We start from the raw sequence: 20877 nt of genomic DNA, 5'->3' as shown, positions 1-20877 counted from the left end.
CCGGACACACACGTTGCTGGAATGAACATCTGACTCACGATAGCATCAGCTGCAGCACACTGAGTACTGGAACAGTGGGACACTAAGTCCACATGAAAGTCGTGGTAGAATAGATCCAGAACAGTGGGACACTAAGTCGTTGTAGAATAGATCCAGAACAGTGGGACACTAAGTCGTGGTAGAATAGATCCAGAACAGTGGGACACTAAGTCGTGGTAGAATAGATCCAGAACAGTGGGACACTAAGTCGTGGTAGAATAGATCCAGAACAGTGGGACACTAAGTCGTGGTAGAATAGATCTTCAGAGATAAATAAAACAAGACCTATATATCTGTCTGTCATCATAACGAACAGTAACCAGGCCATGGTCATCTGTGGGCTACAGGACTGTGTTAGTTCACTGAGCTAAAGGCATTAGCCTAGCTCTGGGAGAAGACTTAAGGGATAGTTTTGGGATGTTGTTCATTGGTCCATAAATGACTTCATACAGGTCAGTGACTCTGGACTTTAACTTCTTGCTTCACCTGACGTTGGCCGGAGTTCGTTCCACAGGTCATAAAGTGAACTGGCCAGTCACCTGACAAATACATTTGATTTAATTTTTTTTGAAAACGTGAGATACTTTAATACGCTAGTCTGTTTCGTGTAAATATAATTTGATTGATTAGCCTAATATAATAGAATGTATTGATTGATTGACAGATCCTTCAGAGTCATGGAGGTGCAGACAGAATGATTCTACTGCTACAGATCTACCACGAGGAGGACCTAGCCTACCAGGACCTGGTCACCGTAGCAACCACCTTCTACCAGTACCTGCTGCAACCCTTCAGAGACATGAGAGAACTGGCAGGGCTCTACAAGATGGAGATACTGGTAGGTGGAGACACACACACACACACACACACCCCTCCCTTCTGAGACATGAGAGAACTGGCAGGGCTCTACCAGATGGAGATACTGGTAGGTGGAGAGACACACACACACACACTATGCCGACACACACTACGCCGACTCATACTACGCAGAAACCAACGCTCGTACACACACACACACACACCCCTCCCTTCACACACACACACCCCACACACACACACTATGCCAACACACACTACGCTGACTCATACTACGCAGAAACCCATGCTCGTACACACACACACACACACACACACACACACACACACACACACACACACACACACACACACACACACACACACACACACACACACACACACACACACACACACACACACACACACACACACACACACACACACACACACACACACACACAGGTTGGTTGTAATTTAGCGTGAACCAGAGACACACCATCTGCTCAGGAGTTTTTGATACAAGGTGGAATACAGCCAGAATCCAACTGCTCTGGTCTCTGTCACCAAGCTGAGGTCACAGACACATTTCACTCATTTAGAATTAAAGATATATGCTCTGTCACATTCACAAAGTCAAATTAATCAACGTTTTGAATTCTATTATCATGTTCATGTCATTTTTGTGCCCAAATCAACTAATTTGTGAATACCGCTAATTTCTCTTTTTGAAACGTGAAGGGGAAAAGCTGTGTTGTTTCATCGTGGTTGTGAGACACCCGGACCTTCAGTGGTTTTGTCCTAAACCCTTATACAACATGTAAACAAAATTATGTGGACACCTTTTTAAATGAGCGGATTCTGGGATTTCAGCCACACCAATTGCTGACACGTGTATAAAAATCGAAAAACACACAGCCACGCAATCTCCATAGACAAACGTTGTCAGTAGAACGGCCTTACTGAACATCTGTGACTTTCAACGTGGCATGGTCATAGGATGCCACCTTTCCAACAAGTCAGTTCGTTAAAGGCCACCACAAGCTCACAGAACGGGACCGGTGAGTGCTGAAGCGCGGAAAAATCATCTGTCCTCGGTTGCAACACTCCACTACCAAGTTCCAAACTGCCTCTGGAAGCAACGTCGGCACAAGAACTGTTCGTCGGGAGATTAATGAAATGGGTTTCCATGGCCGAGCAGCCGCACACATAAGCCTAAGATCACAGTGGGTTAAGCCAAGCGTCGGCTGGAGGGGTGTAAAGCTCGCCGCCATTGGACTGTGGAGCAGTAAGTGCCCACAGCAATGTTCCAACATCCAGTGGAAAGCCTTCTCAGAAGAGTGGAGGCTGTTATAGCAGCAATGTTCCAACATCTAGTGGAAAGCTTTCCCAGAAGAGTGGAGGCTGTTATAGCAGCAATGTTCCAACATCTAGTGGAAAGCCTTCCCAGAAGAGTGGAGGCTGTTATAGCAGCAATGTTCCAACATCTAGTGGAAAGCTTTCCCAGAAGAGTGGAGGCTGTTATAGCAGCAATGTTCCAACATCTAGTGGAAAGCCTTCCCAGAAGAGTGGAGGCTGTTATAGCAGCAATGTTCCAACATCTAGTGGAAAGCCTTCCCAGAAGAGTGGAGGCTGTTATAGCAGCAATGTTCCAACATCTAGTGGAAAGCTTTCCCAGAAGAGTGGAGGCTGTTATAGCAGCAATGTTCCAACATCTAGTGGAAAGCCTTCCCAGAAGAGTGGAGGCTGTTATAGCAGCAATGTTCCAACATCTAGTGGAAAGCTTTCCCAGAAGAGTGGAGGCTGTTATAGCAGCAATGTTCCAACATCTAGTGGAAAGCCTTCCCAGAAGAGTGGAGGCTGTTATAGCAGCAATGTTCCAACATCTAGTGGAAAGCCTTCCCAGAAGAGTGGAGGCTGTTATAGCAGCAAACGGGGGGACCAACTCCATATTAACGCCTATGATTTTGGAATGAGATGTTCAACGAGCAGGTGTCCACATACTTTTGACCATGTAATGTATGTCTGTGTCCCTCTTACTGCGTTTTAAACAGGCAGGCCAATGAATTGGTGACGCTGATCTGATCAGTAATAAAATAACAATTAATGAAAAGAATATTGGAAAAGAATTGGTCTGCCTGTCTAAACACAGCCACAGAGTCCCTGGAGGAGGAGTTGGGTCCTAAACCCGATGTCGCTGTTCTAATCCCCCCTCCCTGATGTCGCTGTTCTAACCCCCCCCCCGATGTCGCTGTTCTAATCCCCCCGATGTCGCTGTTCTAACCCCCCTGATGTCGCTGTTCTAATCCCCCGATGTCGCTGTTCTAATCCCCCGATGTCGCTGTTCTAATCCCCCCCGATGTCGCTGTTCTAATCCCCCCCGGTGTCGCTGTTCTAATCCCCCTGGTGTCGCTGTTCTAATCCCCCTGGTGTCGCTGTTCTAATCCCCCTGGTGTCGCTGTTCTAATCCCCCTGATGTCGCTGTTCTAACCCCCCATGTTGTCGCTGTTCTAACCCCCTGATGTCGCTGTTCTAGTCCCCCTGATGTCGCTGTTCTAACCCCCCTGTTGTCGCTGTTCTAACCCCCTGATGTCGCTGTTCTAATCCCCCTGATGTCGCTGTTCTAATCCCCCTGATGTCGCTGTTCTAATCCCCCTGATGTCGCTGTTCTAATCCCCCTGATGTCGCTGTTCTAACCCCCTCCCCTGATGTCGCTGTTCTAACCCCCTCCCCCTGATGTCGCTGTTCTAATCCCCCTCCCCTGATGTCGTTGTTCTAACCCCCCTCCCCTGATGTCGCTGTTCTAACCCCCTGATGTCGCTGTTCTAATCCCCCTGATGTCGCTGTTCTAATCCCCCTCCCTGATGTCGTTGTTCTAACCCCCCTCCCCTGATGTCGCTGTTCTAATCCTCCCCTGATGTCGCTGTTCTAATCCCCCTGATGTCGCTGTTCTAATCCCCCTGATGTCGCTGTTCTAATCCCCCCTGATGTCGCTGTTCTAATCCCCCTGATGTCGCTGTCCTAATCCCCCTGATGTCGCTGTTCTAATCCCCCTGATGTCGCTGTTCTAATCCCCCTGATGTCGCTGTTCTAATCCCCCTGATGTCGCTGTTCTAATCCCCCTGATGTCGCTGTTCTAACCCCCCCCCTGATGTCGCTGTTCTAACCCCCTCCCCTGATGTCGCTGTTCTAACCCCTCCCTCCCCTGATGTCGCTGTTCTAACCCCTCCCTCCCCTGATGTCGCTGTTCTAACCCCCTCCCCTGATGTCGCTGTTCTAACCCCTCCCTCCCCTGATGTCGCTGTTCTAACCCCCTCCCCTGATGTCGCTGTTCTAACCCCCTCCCTCCCCTGATGTCGCTGTTCTAACCCCCCTCCCCTGATGTCGCTGTTCTAACCCCTCCCTCCCCTGATGTCGCTGTTCTAACCCCCTCCCTCCCCTGATGTCGCTGTTCTAACCCCCTCCCTCCCCTGATGTCGCTGTTCTAACCCCCTCCCCTGATGTCGCTGTTCTAACCCCCCTCCCTCCCCTGATGTCGCTGTTCTAACCCCCTCCCTCCCCTGATGTCGCTGTTCTAACCCCCTCCCTCCCCTGATGTCGCTGTTATAACCCCTCCCTCCCCTGATGTCGCTGTTATAACCCCCTCCCTCCCCTGATGTCGCTGTTCTAACCCCCTCCCCTGATGTCGCTGTTCTAACCCCCTCCCCTGATGTCGCTCATCTAACCCCCTCCCCTGATGTCGCTGTTCTAACCCCTCCCCTCCCCTGATGTCGCTGTTCTAATCCCCCCTGATGTCGCTGTTCTAACCCCCTCCCCTGATGTCGCTGTTCTAACCCCCTCCCTCCCCTGATGTCGCTGTTCTAACCCCCTCCCTCCCCTGATGTCGCTGTTCTAACCCCCTCCCTCCCCTGATGTCGCTGTTCTAACCCCCCTCCCCTGATGTCGCTGTTCTAACCCCCCTCCCCTGATGTCGCTGTTCTAACCCCTCCCTCCCCTGATGTCGCTGTTTCTAACCCCTCCCTCCCCTGATGTCGCTGTTCTAACCCCCTCCCTCCCCTGATGTCGCTGTTCTAACCCCCTCCCTCCCCTGATGTCGCTGTTATAACCCCCTCCCTCCCCTGATGTCGCTGTTCTAACCCCCTCCCCTGATGTCGCTGTTCTAACCCCTCCCTGATGTCGCTGTTCTAACCCCCTCCCCTGATGTCGCTGTTCTAACCCCCTCCTCCCCTGATGTCGCTGTTCTAACCCCTCCCCTCCCCTGATGTCGCTGTTCTAATCCCCCCTCCCTGATGTCGCTGTTCTAACCCCTCCCTCCCCTGATGTCGCTGATGTCGCTGTTCTAACCCCTGATGTCGCTGTTCTAACCCCTCTCCTCCCCTGATGTCGCTGTTCTAACCCCCTCCCCTCCCCTGATGTCGCTGTTCTAATCCCCCCTCCCCTGATGTCGCTGTTCTAATCCCCTCCCTGATGTCGCTGTTCTAACCCTGATGTCCCCCTCCCCTGATGTCGCTGTTCTAATCCCCCCTCCCCTGATGTCGCTGTTCTAACCCCTTCCCTCCCCTGATGTCGCTGTTCTAATCCCCCTGATGTCGCTGTTCTAACCCCTCCCTGATGTCGCTGTTCTAACCCCCTCACCTGATGTCGCTGTTCTAACCCCCTCCCCTGATGTCGCTGTTCTAACCCCCTCCCCTGATGTCGCTGTTCTAACCCCCTCCCCTGATGTCGCTGTTCTAACCCCCCTCCCCTGATGTCGCTGTTCTAACCCCCCCCTGATGTCGCTGTTCTAACCCCCCTGATGTCGCTGTTCTAATCCCCCCTGATGTCGCTGTTCTAATCACCCCCCTGATGTTGCTGTTCTAACCCCTCCCCCCTGATGTCGCTGTTCTAATCCCACCCCCCTGATGTTGCTGTTCTAACCCCCCTCCCCCTGATGTCGCTGTTCTAATCCCCCTCCCTGATGTCGCTGTTCTAACCCCCCTCCCCTGATGTCGCTGTTCTAACCCCCTCCCCTGATGTCGCTGTTCTAACCCCCCTCCCCTGATGTCGCTGTTCTAACCCCCTCCCTCCCCTGATGTCGCTGTTTCTAACCCCCTCCCTCCCCTGATGTCGCTGTTCTAACCCCCTCCCTCCCCTGATGTCGCTGTTCTAACCCCTCCCTCCCCTGATGTCGCTGTTCTAACCCCCTCCCTCCCCTGATGTCGCTGTTATAACCCCCCCTCCCCTGATGTCGCTGTTCTAACCCCCTCCCCTGATGTCGCTGTTCTAACCCCCCTCCCCTGATGTCGCTGTTCTAACCCCCCTCCCCTGATGTCGCTGTTCTAACCCCCCTCCCCTGATGTCGCTGTTCTAACCCCCCTCCCCTGATGTCGCTGTTCTAACCCCCCTCCCTGATGTCGCTGTTCTAACCCCCCTCCCTGATGTCGCTGTTCTAACCCCTCCCTCCCCTGATGTCGCTGTTCTAACCCCCTCCCCTGATGTCGCTGTTCTAACCCCCTCCCCTGATGTCGCTGTTCTAGAATGTAAAGCCTTTCTTCTGTTCTCTCCTGGCCCCTATCAGAAGTCTCTGGATGAGGAGGAGCTGGGTCCTAAGAGGATAGCAGCACTGGAGAGAGAGGCAGAGGAGTGGAGGAGGAGAGGAGAGGATGCAGTCTCCTCCATACAGGACATCACAGTCAGCTACTTCATAGAAACATCCAAAGCCCTTGGAGGTAGAGAGAGAGTGTGTATGAAGCATTAAGAGCCCCCTTATAGCAGCTCTCCACAGACCCTCTCAGCTGCCCTCCCTTATAGCAGCTCTCCACAGACCCTCTCAGCTGCCCTCCCTTATAGCAGCTCTCCACAGACCCTCTCAGCTGCCCTCCCTTATAGCAGCTCTCCACAGACCCTCTCAGCTGCCCTCCCTTATAGCAGCTCTCCACAGACCCTCTCAGCTGCCCTCCCTTATAGCAGCTCTCCACAGACCCTCTCAGCTGCCCCCCCTTATAGCAGCTCTCCACAGACCCTCTCAGCTGCCCTCCCTTATAGCAGCTCTCCACCGACCCTCCCAGCTGCCCCCCTTATAGCAGCTCTCCACAGACCCTCTCAGCTGCCCTCCCTTATAGCAGCTCTCCACAGACCCTCTCAGCTGCCCTCCCTTATAGCAGCTCTCCACAGACCCTCTCAGCTGCCCTCCCTTATAGCAGCTCTCCACAGACCCTCTCAGCTGCCCTCCCTTATAGCAGCTCTCCACAGACCCTCTCAGCTGTCCTCCCTTATAGCAGCTCTCCACCGACCCTCCCAGCTGCCCCCCCCCTTATAGCAGCTCTCCACAGACCCTCTCAGCTGCCCTCCCTTATAGCAGCTCTCCACAGACCCTCTCAGCTGCCCTCCCTTATAGCAGCTCTCCACAGACCCTCTCAGCTGCCCTCCCTTATAGCAGCTCTCCACAGACCCTCTCAGCTGCCCTCCCTTATAGCAGCTCTCCACAGACCCTCTCAGCTGCCCCCCTTTTAGAGCAGCTCTCCAGACCCCCTCAGCTGCCCCCCCTCCTCAGGGGAAACCTTGTGCCAAATGAACCCGACTGTGTGGTTGATCTGTGTGACCAGGTATGCTGCGTGTGATGGGGGAGGATAAGCGTGGTTTTGGTCAGGCCTCCTGGGCCTCAGCAGCTCCTAGACTGGAGAAGCTGCGTTTCCTGCTGGCTAAAGAGACCCTGCAACACATGAGAGCAACTGAGATGTGTCTGCACCGCAAGAAACACACCATCAGAGAGAAGGTAGTGTGTGTGTGTGTGTGTGTGTGTGTGTGTGTGTGTGTGTGTGTGTGTGTGTGTGTGTGTGTGTGTGTGTGTGTGTGTGTGTGTGTGTGTGTGTGTGTGTTTTAAAAGGCCATTCTCTGGATTGGTATTCCTATCTGATCAGATTCCCTGGGGGTGTCTGTAGCTCTGTCTGTAGCTCTGTCTGTAGCTCTGTCTGTAGATGTGTCTGTAGCTGTAGCTCTGTCTGTAGCTCTGTCGGGTAGCTCTGTCTGTAGATGTGTCTGTAGCTGTAGCTCTGTCTGTAGCTCTGTCGGGTAGCTCTGTCTGTAGATGTGTCTGTAGCTCTGTCTGTAGATGTGTCTGTAGCTCTGTCTGTAGATGTGTCTGTAGCTCTGTCTGTAGCTCTGTCTGTAGCTCCGTCTTGTAGCTCTGTCTGTAGATGTGTCTGTAGCTGTAGCTCTGTCTGTAGCTCTGTCGGGTAGCTCTGTCTGTAGCTCTGTTTTTTAGCTCTGTCTGTAGATGTGTCTGTAGCTGTAGCTCTGTCTGTAGCTCTGTCTGTAGATGTGTCTGTAGCTGTAGCTCTGTCTGTAGCTGTAGCTCTGTCTGTAGATGTGTCTGTAGCTGTAGCTCTGTCTGTAGCTGTAGCTCTGTCTGTAGATGTGTCTGTAGCTGTAGCTCTGTCTGTAGCTCTGTCGGGTAGCTCTGTCTGTAGATGTGTCTGTAGCTCTGTCGCTCTCTCTTTCCGGTTCTTTGATCTTTCTATAGAGCTGAGTGTGAACAGAGAATTCCCCAGACAGACAGACAGACAGACAGACAGACAGACAGACAGACAGACAGACAGACAGACAGACAGACAGACAGACAGACAGACAGACAGACAGACAGACAGACAGAGACAGACAGACAGACAGACAGACAGACAGACAGACAGACAGACAGACAGACAGACAGACAGACAGACAGACAGACAGACAGACAGACAGACAGACAGACAGACAGACAGACAGACAGACAGACAGACAGAAAGACAGCTACCCCTCCAGCTGTATGTCTACGTGTGTCAACTACCAACACCAGTCTGGGTTCTGAACATCTCACAACTCTAGGAACAAGAAAATAGCATCTCAACTTTCAGAACTCTATGTTTCTTAAATGGGAAAATAGAACCGTTTTTTTTCCATTTCCTGAAAAGTTTATCTTTTGGAGATCAGAGCTTTTCATCCAACATCGATATGCAGAAACATACCGTGGGGCAAAAAAGTATTTAGTCAGCCACCAATTGTGCAAGTTCTCCCACTTAAAAAGATGAGAGAGACCTGTAATTTTCATCATAGGTACACTTCAACTATGACAGACAAAATGAGAAGAAAAAAAATCCAGAAAATCACATTGTAGGATTTTTAATGAATTTATTTGCAAATTATGGTGGAAAATAAGTATTTGGTCAATAACAAAAGTTTATCTCAATATTTTGTTATATACCCTTTGTTGGCAATGACAGAGGTCAAAAGTTTTCTGTAAGTCTTCACAAGGTTTTCACACACTGTTGCTGGTATTCTGGCCCATTCCTCCATGCAGATCTCCTCTAGAGCAGTGATGTTTTGGGGCTGTTGCTGGGCAACACGGACTTTCAACTCCCTCCAAAGATTTTCTATGGGGTTGAGATCTGGAGACTGGCTAGGCCACTCCAGGACCTTGAAATGTTTCATATGAAGCCACTCCTTCGTTGCCCGGGCGGTGTGTTTGGGATCATTGTCATGCTGAAAGACCCAGCCACGTTTCATCTTCAATGCTCTTGCTGATGGAAGGAGGTTTTCACTCAAAATCTCACGATACATGGCCCCATTCATTCTTTCCTTTACACGGATCAGTCGTCCTGGTCCCTTTGCAGAAAAACAGCCCCAAAGCATGATGTTTCCACCCCCATGCTTCACAGTAGGTATGGTGTTCTTTGGATGCAACTCAGCATTTTTTGTCCTCTAAACACGACGAGTTGAGTTTATACCAAAAAGTTATATTTTGGTTTCATCTGACCATATGACATTCTCCCAATCTTCTTCTGGATCATCCAAATGCTCTTTAGCAAACCTCAGACGGGCCTGGACATGTACTGGCTTAAGCAGGGGGACACGTCTGGCACTGCAGGATTTGAGTCCCTGGTGGCGTAGTGTGTTACTGATGGTAGGCTTTGTTACTTTGGTCCCAGCTCTCTGTAGGTCATTCACTAGGTCCCCCTGTGTGGTTCTGGGATTTTTTTTGCTGGAGTGGTTATAACCATAGTGTTCTATATTGTATCCTAGATGGGAGGTCTGTCTGGCCAGGACCAGAGAGGACCAGAGACAATCTAGAGCTTCAGTACCCTGTTATGTAGTGTTATAACCATACTGGAGTGGTTATAACCATAGTGTTCTATATTGTATCCTAGACTTTTGTAGTGTTATAACCATACTGGAGTGGTTATAACCATAGTGTTCTATATTGTATCCTAGACTTATGTACTGTTATAACCATACTGGAGTGGTTATAACATAGTGTTCTATATTGTATCCTAGACTTATGTAGTGTTATAACCATACTGGAGCTGTTATAACCATAGTGTTCTATATTGTATCCTAGATGGGAGGTCTGTCTGGCCAGGACCAGAGGGGACCAGAGACTGTAGATAACCTAGAGCTTCAGTACTACGAGGCTCAGCTAGAACTCTACGATGTCAAGTTTGAGATCCTCAAGAACGAAGAGCTTCTATTGGTCGCTCAGATCGACACCCTGCGACGCCAGATCAAAGGTAAGTTACACACACACACACACACACACACACACACACACACACACACACACACACACACACACACACACACACACACACACACACACACACACACACACACACACACACACAGAGATCTATACATTTAGATTTTTCAAAATGCAATGCAAAATGCTCAAAGTTTTTTTCAAATGACACTGAAGATGCCAGTCTCGCAGTCCGACCAGTTGACATCAGATTTCTGTGGGTCGAGGAGAGCAGTGTGGCTTCCTCTACTGTCCCTAGATAGAGATCTACTTCTGCTGTGTCACTGGATGACAAATCATGTCACAAAAGCAGATTTTCTGCATGTGAATTCCTTAATTACTGTCCATGGGGAAAATACTGTTTGTTTCCAAGGGTGTGTGTGTGTGTTTCTGTCTGCCATCCTTGGCAGGGCTTCGAGTACTTGGCTCTAGAGTCTAGATGTATTTTTATAACATGAGAGAGGAAGGCAGCAACCCCCTACCACTTCATTGTTCTTCCCCGATGAAAAGAGAGAGAAAGCAAAGGAAAAGAGGAGGGTGAAAGAGTGGGAGCAAAATAGAGAGAGGAGCGATAGAGGGGGGAAGGAGAGACAGGAGGGGGGAGTGAAGGAGCGACATTGGGGTGAGGGAGAGAAGGAGCGATAGAGGAGGAGGGGGAGGGAGAGAAGGAGCGACAGGAAGGAGTGCGGGGGAGAGAGAGAAGGAGCGACAGGAAGGAGTGCGGGGGAGGGAGAGAAGGAGCGACAGGAAGGAGTGCGGGGGAGGGAGAGAAGGAGCGACAGGAAGGAGTGCGGGGGAGGGAGAGAAGGAGCGATAGGAAGGAGGCGGGGGAGGGAGAGAAGGAGCGATAGGAAGGAGGAGGGGGAGGGAGAGAAGGAGCGACAGGGAGGAGTGCGGGGGAGGGAGAAAAGGAGCGATAGGAGGAGGGGGAGGGAGAGAAGGAGCGACAGGGAGGAGTGCGGGGGAGGGAGAGAAGGAGCGATGGAGGAGGGGGAGGGAGAGAAGGAGCGACAGGGAGAAGTGCGGGGGAGGGAGAGAAGGAGCGATAGGGGGAGTGCGGGGGAGGGAGAGAAGGAGCGATAGGGGGGAGAGAAGGAGCGACAGGGAGGAGTGCGGGGGAGGGAGAGAAGGAGCGATAGGAGGAGGGGGAGGGAGAGAAGGAGCGACAGGGAGGGGTGCGGGGGAGGGAGAGAAGGAGTGATAGGGGGAGGGAGAGAAGGAGCGACAGGGAGGAGTGCGGGGGAGGGAGGGAGAAGGAGCGATAGGAGGAGGGGGAGGGAGAGAAGGAGCGACAGGGAGGAGTGCGGGGGAGGGAGAGAAGGAGCGATGGAGGAGGGGGAGGGAGAGAAGGAGCGACAGGGAGGAGTGCGGGGGGGAGGGAGAGAAGGAGCGATAGGAGGAGGGGGGGGGAGGGAGAGAAGGAGCGATAGGGGAGGGGGAGGGAGAGAAGGAGCGACAGGGAGAAGTGCAGGGGGAGGGAGAGAAGGAGCGATAGGAGGAGGGGGGGGAGAGAAGGAGCGACAGTGGGGAGTGCGGGGGAGGGAGAGAAGGGAGCGATAGGAGGAGGGGGAGGAGAGAAGGAGCGACAGTGGGGAGTGCGGGGGGAGGGAGAGAAGGAGCGACAGGGAGGAGTGCGGGAGGAGGGAGAGAAGGAGCGATAGGAGGAGGGGGAGGGAGAGAAGGAGCGATAGGGGGGAGGGAGAGAAGGAGCGACAGGGAGAAGTGCGGGGGAGGGAGAGAAGGAGCGATAGGAGGAGGGGGAGGGAGAGAAGGAGCGACAGTGGGGAGTGCGGGGGAGGGAGAGAAGGAGCGACAGGGAGGAGTGCGGGGGAAGGGAGAGAAGGAGCGACAGTGGGGGGAGGGAGAGAAGGAGCGACAGGGAGGAGTGGGGGGAGGGAGAGAAGGAGCGACAGTGGGGGGAGGGAGAGAAGGAGCGACAGTGGGGAGTGCGGGGGGAGGGAGAGAAGGAGCGACAGGGAGGAGTGCGGGGGGAGGGAGAGAAGGAGCGATAGGGGGAGGGAGAGAAGGAGCGACAGGGAGAAGTGCGGGTGGAGGGAGAGAAGGAGCGATAGGAGGAGGGGGGGGAGAGAAGGAGAAGGGGGACAGTGGGGAGTGCGGGGGGAGGGAGAGGGGGAGAAGGAGCGACAGGGGAAGGAGTGACGGGGGGAGGGAGGGAGAGATGGAGCAACAGATAGGGGGTGGTGAGGGAGAGAAGGAGCGACAGGGAGAAGTGCGGGGGAGGGAGAGGGGGAGAAAGGAGGGAGGGGGGAGATGGAGCGACAGTGGGGAGTGTGGGGGTGGTGTGTTATGGCGGTGGGGAGGAGTGAAAGGGAGATGGTGTGTGTTTCAGAGCTGCAGAGGAGGAAGGAGTGACAGTGGGGAGAGGGAAAGGGAGAGATGGAGTTTCAGAGTGGGGGAGGTGGTGAGAGACAGACAGAAGGAGGAGACAGAGAGAGGAGTGCGGGGGAGGGAGAGGGGTGTGTTTCAGAAAGGAGAGGAAGGAGAGATGGGTAGCGACAGATGTCTGCTAATCAGATCAGGAGGTGGTGTGTTATGGTGTGTGTTTCAGAGCTGAAAGAGGAGATGGTGTGTGTTTCAGAGCTGAAAGAGGAGATGGTGTGTGTTTCAGAGCTGAAAGAGGAGATGGTGTGTGTTTCAGAGCTGAAAGAGGAGATGGTGTGTGTTTCAGAGCTGAAAGAGGAGATGGTGTGTGTTTCAGAGCTGAAAGAGGAGGTGGTGTGTTATGGTGTGTGTTTCAGAGCTGAAAGAGGAGGTGGTGTATTATGATGTGTGTGAGGATCCAGAGGAGCTCAAAAGCCTATCACAGACAGCTGCACCTTTAGACCCCACCCACTCACCTGTCAATCACCTGGGGCGACGCCTACAGCAGCTGGAAGCCAAGAGAGGGAACATCTGTGCCCGCCGCGCATACCTCCGCAACAAGAAGGTACCCTGGGGGGGTGTTTGTGTTTGAACCTACCTCCACAGTGAGAAGGTACCAGGGGGGGTGTATTAACCTACCTCTACAGTAAGAAGGTACCAGGGGGTGTGTGTTAACCTACCTCTACAGTAAGAAGGTACCAGGGGGTGTGTGTTAACCTACCTCCACAGTGAGAAGGTACCAGGGGGTGTGTGTTAACCTACCTCTACAGTAAGAAGGTACCAGGGGGTGTGTGTTAACCTACCTCTACAGTAAGAAGGTACCAGGGGGTGTGTGTTAACCTACCTCCACAGTGAGATGGTACCAGGGGGTGTGTGTTAACCTACCTCCACAGTGAGAAGGTACCAGGGGGTGTGTGTTAACCTACCTCCACAGCGAGAAGGTACCAGGGGGTGTGTGTTAACCTACCTCCACAGTGAGAAGGTACCAGGGGGTGTGTGTTAACCTACCTCCACAGTGAGAAGGTACCAGGGGGTGTGTGTTAACCTACCTCCACAGTGAGAAGGTACCAGGGGGTGTGTGTTAACCTACCTCCACAGTGAGAAGGTGCCAGGGGGTGTGTGTTAACCTACCTCCACAGTGAGAAGGTACCAGGGGGTGTGTGTTAACCTACCTCCACAGTGAGAAGGTGCCAGGGGGTGTGTGTTAACCTACCTCCACAGTGAGAAGGTACCAGGGGGTGTGTGTTAACCTACCTCTACAGTGAGAAGGTACCAGGGGGTGTGTGTTAACCTACCTCTACAGTGAGAAGGTACCAGGGGGTGTGTGTTAACCTACCTCTACAGTGAGAAGGTACCAGGGGGTGTGCCCCTTCCTGACAAACCTGTAATAAAGTTCCTCCTAAACATTTAGACTGTTCTATCTTAACGCCTCATGTGTTGTAATGTCGTGTCTGTTGTGTTGTAACGTGGTGTCTGTGTTGTGGTGTCTTCGTTGTAACGTGGTGTCTGTTGTGTGTAACGTGGTGTCGTGTCTGTGTGTGTGTGTGTGTGTGTGTGTGTGTGTGTGTGTGTGTGTGTGTCGGTGTGTGTAACATGGTTTGTGTGGGTGTGTGTAACATGGTGTGTGGTGTTACAGGATCAGTGTGTGGAGGCTAACGAGCAGAAGCACCGTCTGGCCCAGCACAGCTCCACTCACTTTACCCAGCACCACGGAGTAGCCCTGGTGAGTTACCATGACAACATGCACACACGCTCTTAAAGGATCCCTTTACCCAGCACCACAGAGTAGGCCTGGTGAGTTACCATAGTAACGAAGGCAAACCCACCCACGGAAACACCCACACTGGAGACACCATCCTCAGTTTACATGATCTCTCTTTCTCTGTCTCTCTCTCTCTCTCTCTCTCTCTCTCTCTCTCTCTCTCTCTCTCTCTCTCTCTCTCTCTCTCTCTCTCTCTCTCTCTCTCTCTCTCTCTGTCTCTGTCTCTGTCTCTGTCTCTGTCTCTGTCTCTGTCTCTGTCTCTGTCTCTCTCTCTCTCTCTCTCTCTCTCTCTCTCTCTCTCTGTCTCTACTATAGCTACCTAGAATGTTCCTAAAGCAGTGAGGTAACTATCTCAGTTGATTCCACCAGTCTTGTCTTATTTCCCTCCAGAAGAGAGAGAAGAGGAGAGAGGATGAAGAGAGGAGGAAGGAGTGGATGGACCAGGAGAGAGAGAGAACCCTGAGCAGACTCCGCTCCTTCAGAGAGGTAATCAGTCAACCCATCACTTATCCTCTCATGGGTGGAGGGACTAAAGGAAGATGGGAAGGATGTGTTGCTGAAGTGTTTTCCTGCTGTCTTTCCTGTAGAAGCGACAGGGAAGTTACGTCCTGAAGACTCCACGATCCAAGATGGCTGCCAGGGAGCCGCAGTGTTCCGACCTCTCCCAGCCTCTGTCAATCATTAGCATCGGCCCCTCCCCTTCATCTAATGGGGCCGCCCCCAGAAAGACCCCAGGAAACTCAAACCTAAAGACATCCCCATCCAAATCTTCACTCCTCCTCTCCCTCCTCCTTCGCCTCTGCCAACTACACCTCCCACTACAGCTGTACCCCCACCTCAGACCTCCTCTCCTCCTCCTCCTCCCCCTCCTCCTCCCCCTCCCCTACCCCCACCTCCTCCCCCGCCACCCCTCCCTGCCCTCACCCCCTGTAAGACAGAGGTAGGGGACTCCCCCATGCCTCTCAGTGAGAGAGAGGCCACACCCTTCCCTGCCAAAATGACCCTGAAGCAGAACCTAGGTGAGAATGATTCACCTTCCAGTGCCGGTCTGTTTCTGATGCAGTAGCTACTTGTCCCGAGTCATTATCTCTCCTACTGTTGTGAAAAGGGAAACTCTCTGTCTTCTACAAGTTTCTACTGTAGCTGCACCTTGTGACAGCTCTCTTGACAGCTTCTACTCTCTTTCCATATCTGCTCTCTCTCGTTTCTCTCTCTCCCAACTTTCTTTCCCTACTTCTTCTCTCTCTCGTTTCTCTCTCCCACCTTTCTTCCCCTACTTCTTCTCTCTCTCGTTTCTCTCTCTCCCAACTTTCTTTCCCTACTTCTTCTCTCTCTCGTTTCTCTCTCCCACCTTTCTTCCCCTACTTCTTCTCTCTCTCGTTTCTCTCTCTCTCGTTTCTCTCTCTCCTACCTTTCTTCTCCCTCTCTCGTTTCTCTCTCTCTCTCTCATTTCTCTCTCTCTCGTTTCTCTCTCTCTCGTTTCTCTCTCTCTCCCCCCTCTCTCTCGTTTCTCTCTCTCTCTCCTCTCTCTCGTTTCTCTCTCCTCTCTCTCTCTCTCTCTCTCTCTCTCTCTCTCTCTCTCTCTCTCTCTCTCTCTCTCTCTCTCTCTCCCCCCTCTCTCTCTCTCTCTCTCTCTCTCTCTCTCTCTCTCCCCCCTCTCTCTCTCTCTCTCTCTCCCCCTCTCTCTCTCTCTCTCTCTCTCTCCCCCTCTCTCTCTCTCTTGTTCTCTCTCTCTCTCTCTCCCCCCCTCTCTCTCGTTTCTCTCTCTCTCTTCCCCCCTCTCATTTCTCTCTCTCTCTCTCTCGTTTCTCTCTCTCTCGTTTCTCTCTCTCTGTCTCTCTCTCTCTCTCCTTTCTCTCTCTCCCACCTGTCTTCCCCTGCTCCTTCTCCCTCCAGGTTCTATGGACGAGGTGTTGGCATCATTACAGCGTGGTCAGGTCAGGCTGCGTCGTGTCCAGCCCCTTGCCCCTCCTGGTCCCGGCCTGGTGCCCTCCGGTGGCGACCTCAGGGATAACATCATGTCTGCCATCAGACTTGGGGTCAAACTACGCAAGGTCAGCATCAGGCATCACAATGTGCAGGAGTTAGCCATGAAGCTATGTTACATCACATTACTGACAATGTGCAGGAGTTAGCCATGAAGCTGTTACATTACATTACTGACAATGTGCAGGAGTTAGCCATGAAGCTATGTTACATCCCTTTAATGACAATGTGCAGGAGTTAGCCATGAAGCTGTTACATTACATTACTGACAATGTGCAGGAGTTAGCCATGAAGCTATGTTACATCACATTACTGACAATGTGCAGGAGTTAGCCATGAAGCTATGTTACATTAATGACAATGTGCAGGAGTTAGCCATGAAGCTATGTTACATTAATGACAATGTGCAGGAGTTAGCCATGAAGCTATGTTACATTAATGACAATGTGCAGGAGTTAGTCATGAAGCTATGTTACATTAATGACAATGTGCAGGAGTTAGCCATGAAGCTATGTTACATTAATGACAATGTGCAGGAGTTAGCCATGAAGCTATGTTACATTAATGACAATGTGCAGGAGTTAGCCATGAAGCTATGTTACATTACATTACTGACAATGTGCAGGAGTTAGCCATGAAGCTATGTTACATTAATGACAATGTGCAGGAGTTAGCCATGAAGCTGTTACATTACATTACTGACAATGTGCAGGAGTTAGCCATGAAGCTGTTACATTACATTACTGACAATGTGCAGGAGTTAGTCATGAAGCTGTTACATTACATTACTGACAATGTGCAGGAGTTAGTCATGAAGCTGTTACATTACATTACTGACAATGTGCAGGAGTTAGCCATGAAGCTACATAATGGCTCAATAAGTGACTTAAAAAAAGAAATGTTTGGAAAGATCACGGCATAAATAATTGTTCAAGTTGAACTTTCTTGATGAGCCAGAATATAAACTTATTTCTGAATGTGACCTGCTCTGTGTCCACCACCCTCTACATGACTTCTATAGGAACCCCTCTGGACCGATTACACCCCCTGCTACATGACTTCTATAGGAACCCCTCTGGACCGATTACACCCCCTGCTACATAACTTCTATAGGAACCCCTCTGGACCGATTACACCCCCTGCTACATAACTTCTATAGGAACCCCTCTGGACCGATTACACCCCCTGATACATGACTTCTATAGGAACCCCTCTGGACCGATTACACCCCCTGATACATGACTTCTATAGGAACCCCTCTGGACCGATTACACCCCCTGCTACATAACTTCTATAGGAACCCCTCTGGACCGATTACACCCACTGCTACATAACTTCTATAGGAACCCCTCTGGACCGATTACACCCCCTGATACATGACTTCTATAGGAACCCCTCTGGACCGATTACACCCACTGCTACATGACTTCTATAGGAACCCCTCTGGACCGATTACACCCCCTGATGCATGACTTCTATAGGAACCCCTCTGGACCGATTACACCCACTGCTACATGACTTCTATAGGAACCCCTCTGGACCGATTACACCCCCTGATGCATGACTTCTATAGGAACCCCTCTGGACCGATTACACCCCGATGCATGACCTCTATAGGAACCCCTCTGGACCGATTACACCCCCTGCTACATGACTTCTATAGGAACCCCTCTGGACCGATTACACCCCCTGCTACATGACTTCTATAGGAACTCCTCTGGACCGATTACACCCCCTGATACATGACTTCTATAGAAACCCCTCTGGACCGATTACACCCCCCTCAACCTACAGGATCAATACCTGTTAGTAAAGGTGTCGGATAGAGACGAACTGCAGGATCAATACCTGTTAGTAAAGGTGTCGGATACGACCTGCAGGAGCAAGCAGGGATTTGTAGTTTTGCATGATGTCTATTTTGATGCTAATTAGCATTTTAGAATCAGAGTAAATGAATATATCGATAAAAATTACCTTGTCTGAGAGACTTGGTTATCAGAACGCCATCCCAGGGTACACCTACACTTAAGACAGGGTACACCGAGGGTACAGGGTACACCCAGGGTACACCTACACTTAAGACAGCCCTTATTTTAAGAGTTCACAACTGCACTGGAGGGCTCTATTTTAAATATGGTACTGGAAATGTCCCTGATTATAGCTACTGACCCTGGAACTGTCCCTGTATATAGCTACTGACCCTGGAACTGTCCCTGTATATAGCTACTGACCCTGGAACTGACCCTGTATATAGCTACTGACCCTGTATATAGCTACTGACCCTGGAACTGTCCCTGTATATAGCTACTGACCCTGGAACTGTCCCTGTATATAGCTACTGACCCTGGAACTGACCCTGTATATAGCTACTGACCCTGGAACTGTCCCTGTATATAACTACTGACCCTGGAACTGTCCCTGTATATAGCTACTGACCCTGGAACTGTCCCTGTATATAGATACTGACCCTGGAACTGTCCCTGTATATAGATACTGATCCTGGAACTGTCCCTGTATATAGCTACTGACCCTGGAACTGACCCTGTATATAGCTACTGACCCTGTATATAGCTACTGACCCTGGAAATGTCCCTGTATATAGCTACTGACCCTGTATATAGCTGGAAATGTCTGACCCTGTCCCTGAATAACTACTGACCCTGGAACTGACCCTGTATATAGCTACTGACCCTGGAACTGTCCCTGTATATAACTACTGACCCAGGAACTGACCCTGTATATAGCTACTGACCCTGGAACTGTCCCTGTATATAACTACTGACCCTGGAACTGTCCCTGTATATAACTACTGACCCTGTATATAGCTACTGACCCTGGAACTGTCCCTGTATATAACTACTGACCCTGTATATAGCTACTGACCCTGGAACTGTCCCTGTATATAACTACTGACCCTGTATATAGCTACTGACCCTGGAACTGTCCCTGTATATAACTACTGACCCTGTATATAGCTACTGACCCTGGAACTGTCCCTGTATATAACTACTGACCCTGTATATAGCTACTGACCCTGGAACTCTCCCTGTATATAACTACTGACCCTGTATATAGCTACTGACCCTGGAACTGTCCCAGAAAGGAGTTGTAGTGCACATGACAAACACTTGAAATGATGGGTAGCCCTCTGAACCGGTCCCACTGGCTAACGATGACCCTGCTCTGTGATGTCCCCCCCAGGTGGTCCCAGCGGTGCCCCTGCCCCAGGACAGCAGGGACACGGATCTGCAGAGGAGCATCAAGGCAGCCATGCAGAGGATGAAGAAGGTCTCCTCCGACTCGGATGATGAAGATGAGGAGAGAGGAGAGGACAACACGTCCTCGGCTGAGTGGGACAGCTGAGAGGAGACGTATGCACGGATAGACAGACACTCGGACGCGCACAGACACATCCATAAAGCAGGCGTATTGCGTGTGTGTGTGTGTGTGTGTGTGTGTCTATACAGTGGGGAGAACAAGTATTTGATACACTGACGATTTTACAGGTTTTCCTACTTACAAAGCATGTAGATATACTTTTGTAAATTAATTACTTAAAAATCATACAATGTGATTTTCGTTTTAGATTCCGTCTCTAACAGTTGAAGTGTACCTATGATTTAAAAAGATTACAGACCTCTACATGCTTTGTAAGTAGGAAAACCTGCAAAATCAGCAGTGTATCAAATACTTGTTCTCCCCACTGTATAGACACACACACACACACACACATGTACAAAACATTCACTAATCAATAGGTTAACCATGTTGCCAATGGTTTTGTCGTGTGATTATGCAGGTTTACTGTAAAACTTGATCCATAGAGAAGAGATCATGTCTTAAACACCCTGAAAATGTTTAACTAAAGCACTGTGCCCAAATATCCACCACCTGTTACCACGGTTCAAGGCTACAGCCTCTTTTTCACCATGCTTAGAAACTAGCAGTTATCTGGCTAAAAAGCTCCCACCAATTCCAGATTTTCATGAATTCTTGCTTGTACGCTTGTCTAGTCTTCCGTTTGCAAACGAGCCTGAGGACTTGACATTGAAGTATTGAGAGAGAGAGAGAGAAAGAAAATATATATAGATTCTGTGTGTATGGTTGCAGGCCCCTGCAGTGTGTTCAACTAGAACAGGTGGTAGACCTTACCGTGTAATGCGGTTCAGGTCCTCATCTTATTACACTACATCTCCCTTAATGTTTTGTTTGTCTAGTGCCAGTTGGAACTGGTGTCCCCCCTTCATAGCATAACTGAAGAACCATTGAAGGTGACATCGTTTATCGTTTTGTTGTTTCTGCTTCAGGATTTTATCTACGGATGAAAATGAGCTCGTTTGCCAACTCCGGCACATTTACTTTGATGAGGAAAACTGAAATGTTG

At 50.8% G+C, this 20877-nt stretch overlaps 1 protein-coding gene across 1 annotated transcript; it reads left to right on the top strand.

Moving 5' to 3' along the window:
• Positions 1 to 703: 703 nt before the first annotated feature.
• LOC124024847 (WASP homolog-associated protein with actin, membranes and microtubules) lies at positions 704 to 20032 on the top strand (the record flags this gene model as incomplete). Its single annotated transcript, XM_046338614.1, has 11 exons — positions 704 to 877; positions 6392 to 6542; positions 7419 to 7588; positions 10187 to 10355; positions 13123 to 13310; positions 14382 to 14468; positions 14898 to 14993; positions 15095 to 15262; positions 15349 to 15526; positions 16404 to 16561; positions 19695 to 20032. Coding segments are annotated over 11 exons (1701 nt in total), but the record flags the coding sequence as incomplete, so codon positions are not given.
• Positions 20033 to 20877: the final 845 nt, after the last annotated feature.

Source organism: Oncorhynchus gorbuscha, unplaced genomic scaffold (genome assembly GCF_021184085.1).
Source record: "Oncorhynchus gorbuscha isolate QuinsamMale2020 ecotype Even-year unplaced genomic scaffold, OgorEven_v1.0 Un_scaffold_2032, whole genome shotgun sequence".
In the NCBI taxonomy this organism is placed as follows: Eukaryota; Metazoa; Chordata; class Actinopteri; order Salmoniformes; family Salmonidae; genus Oncorhynchus; species Oncorhynchus gorbuscha.
Note: the sequence above shows the minus strand (reverse complement) of the source record. Positions and strands in the feature narration are given on the sequence as shown.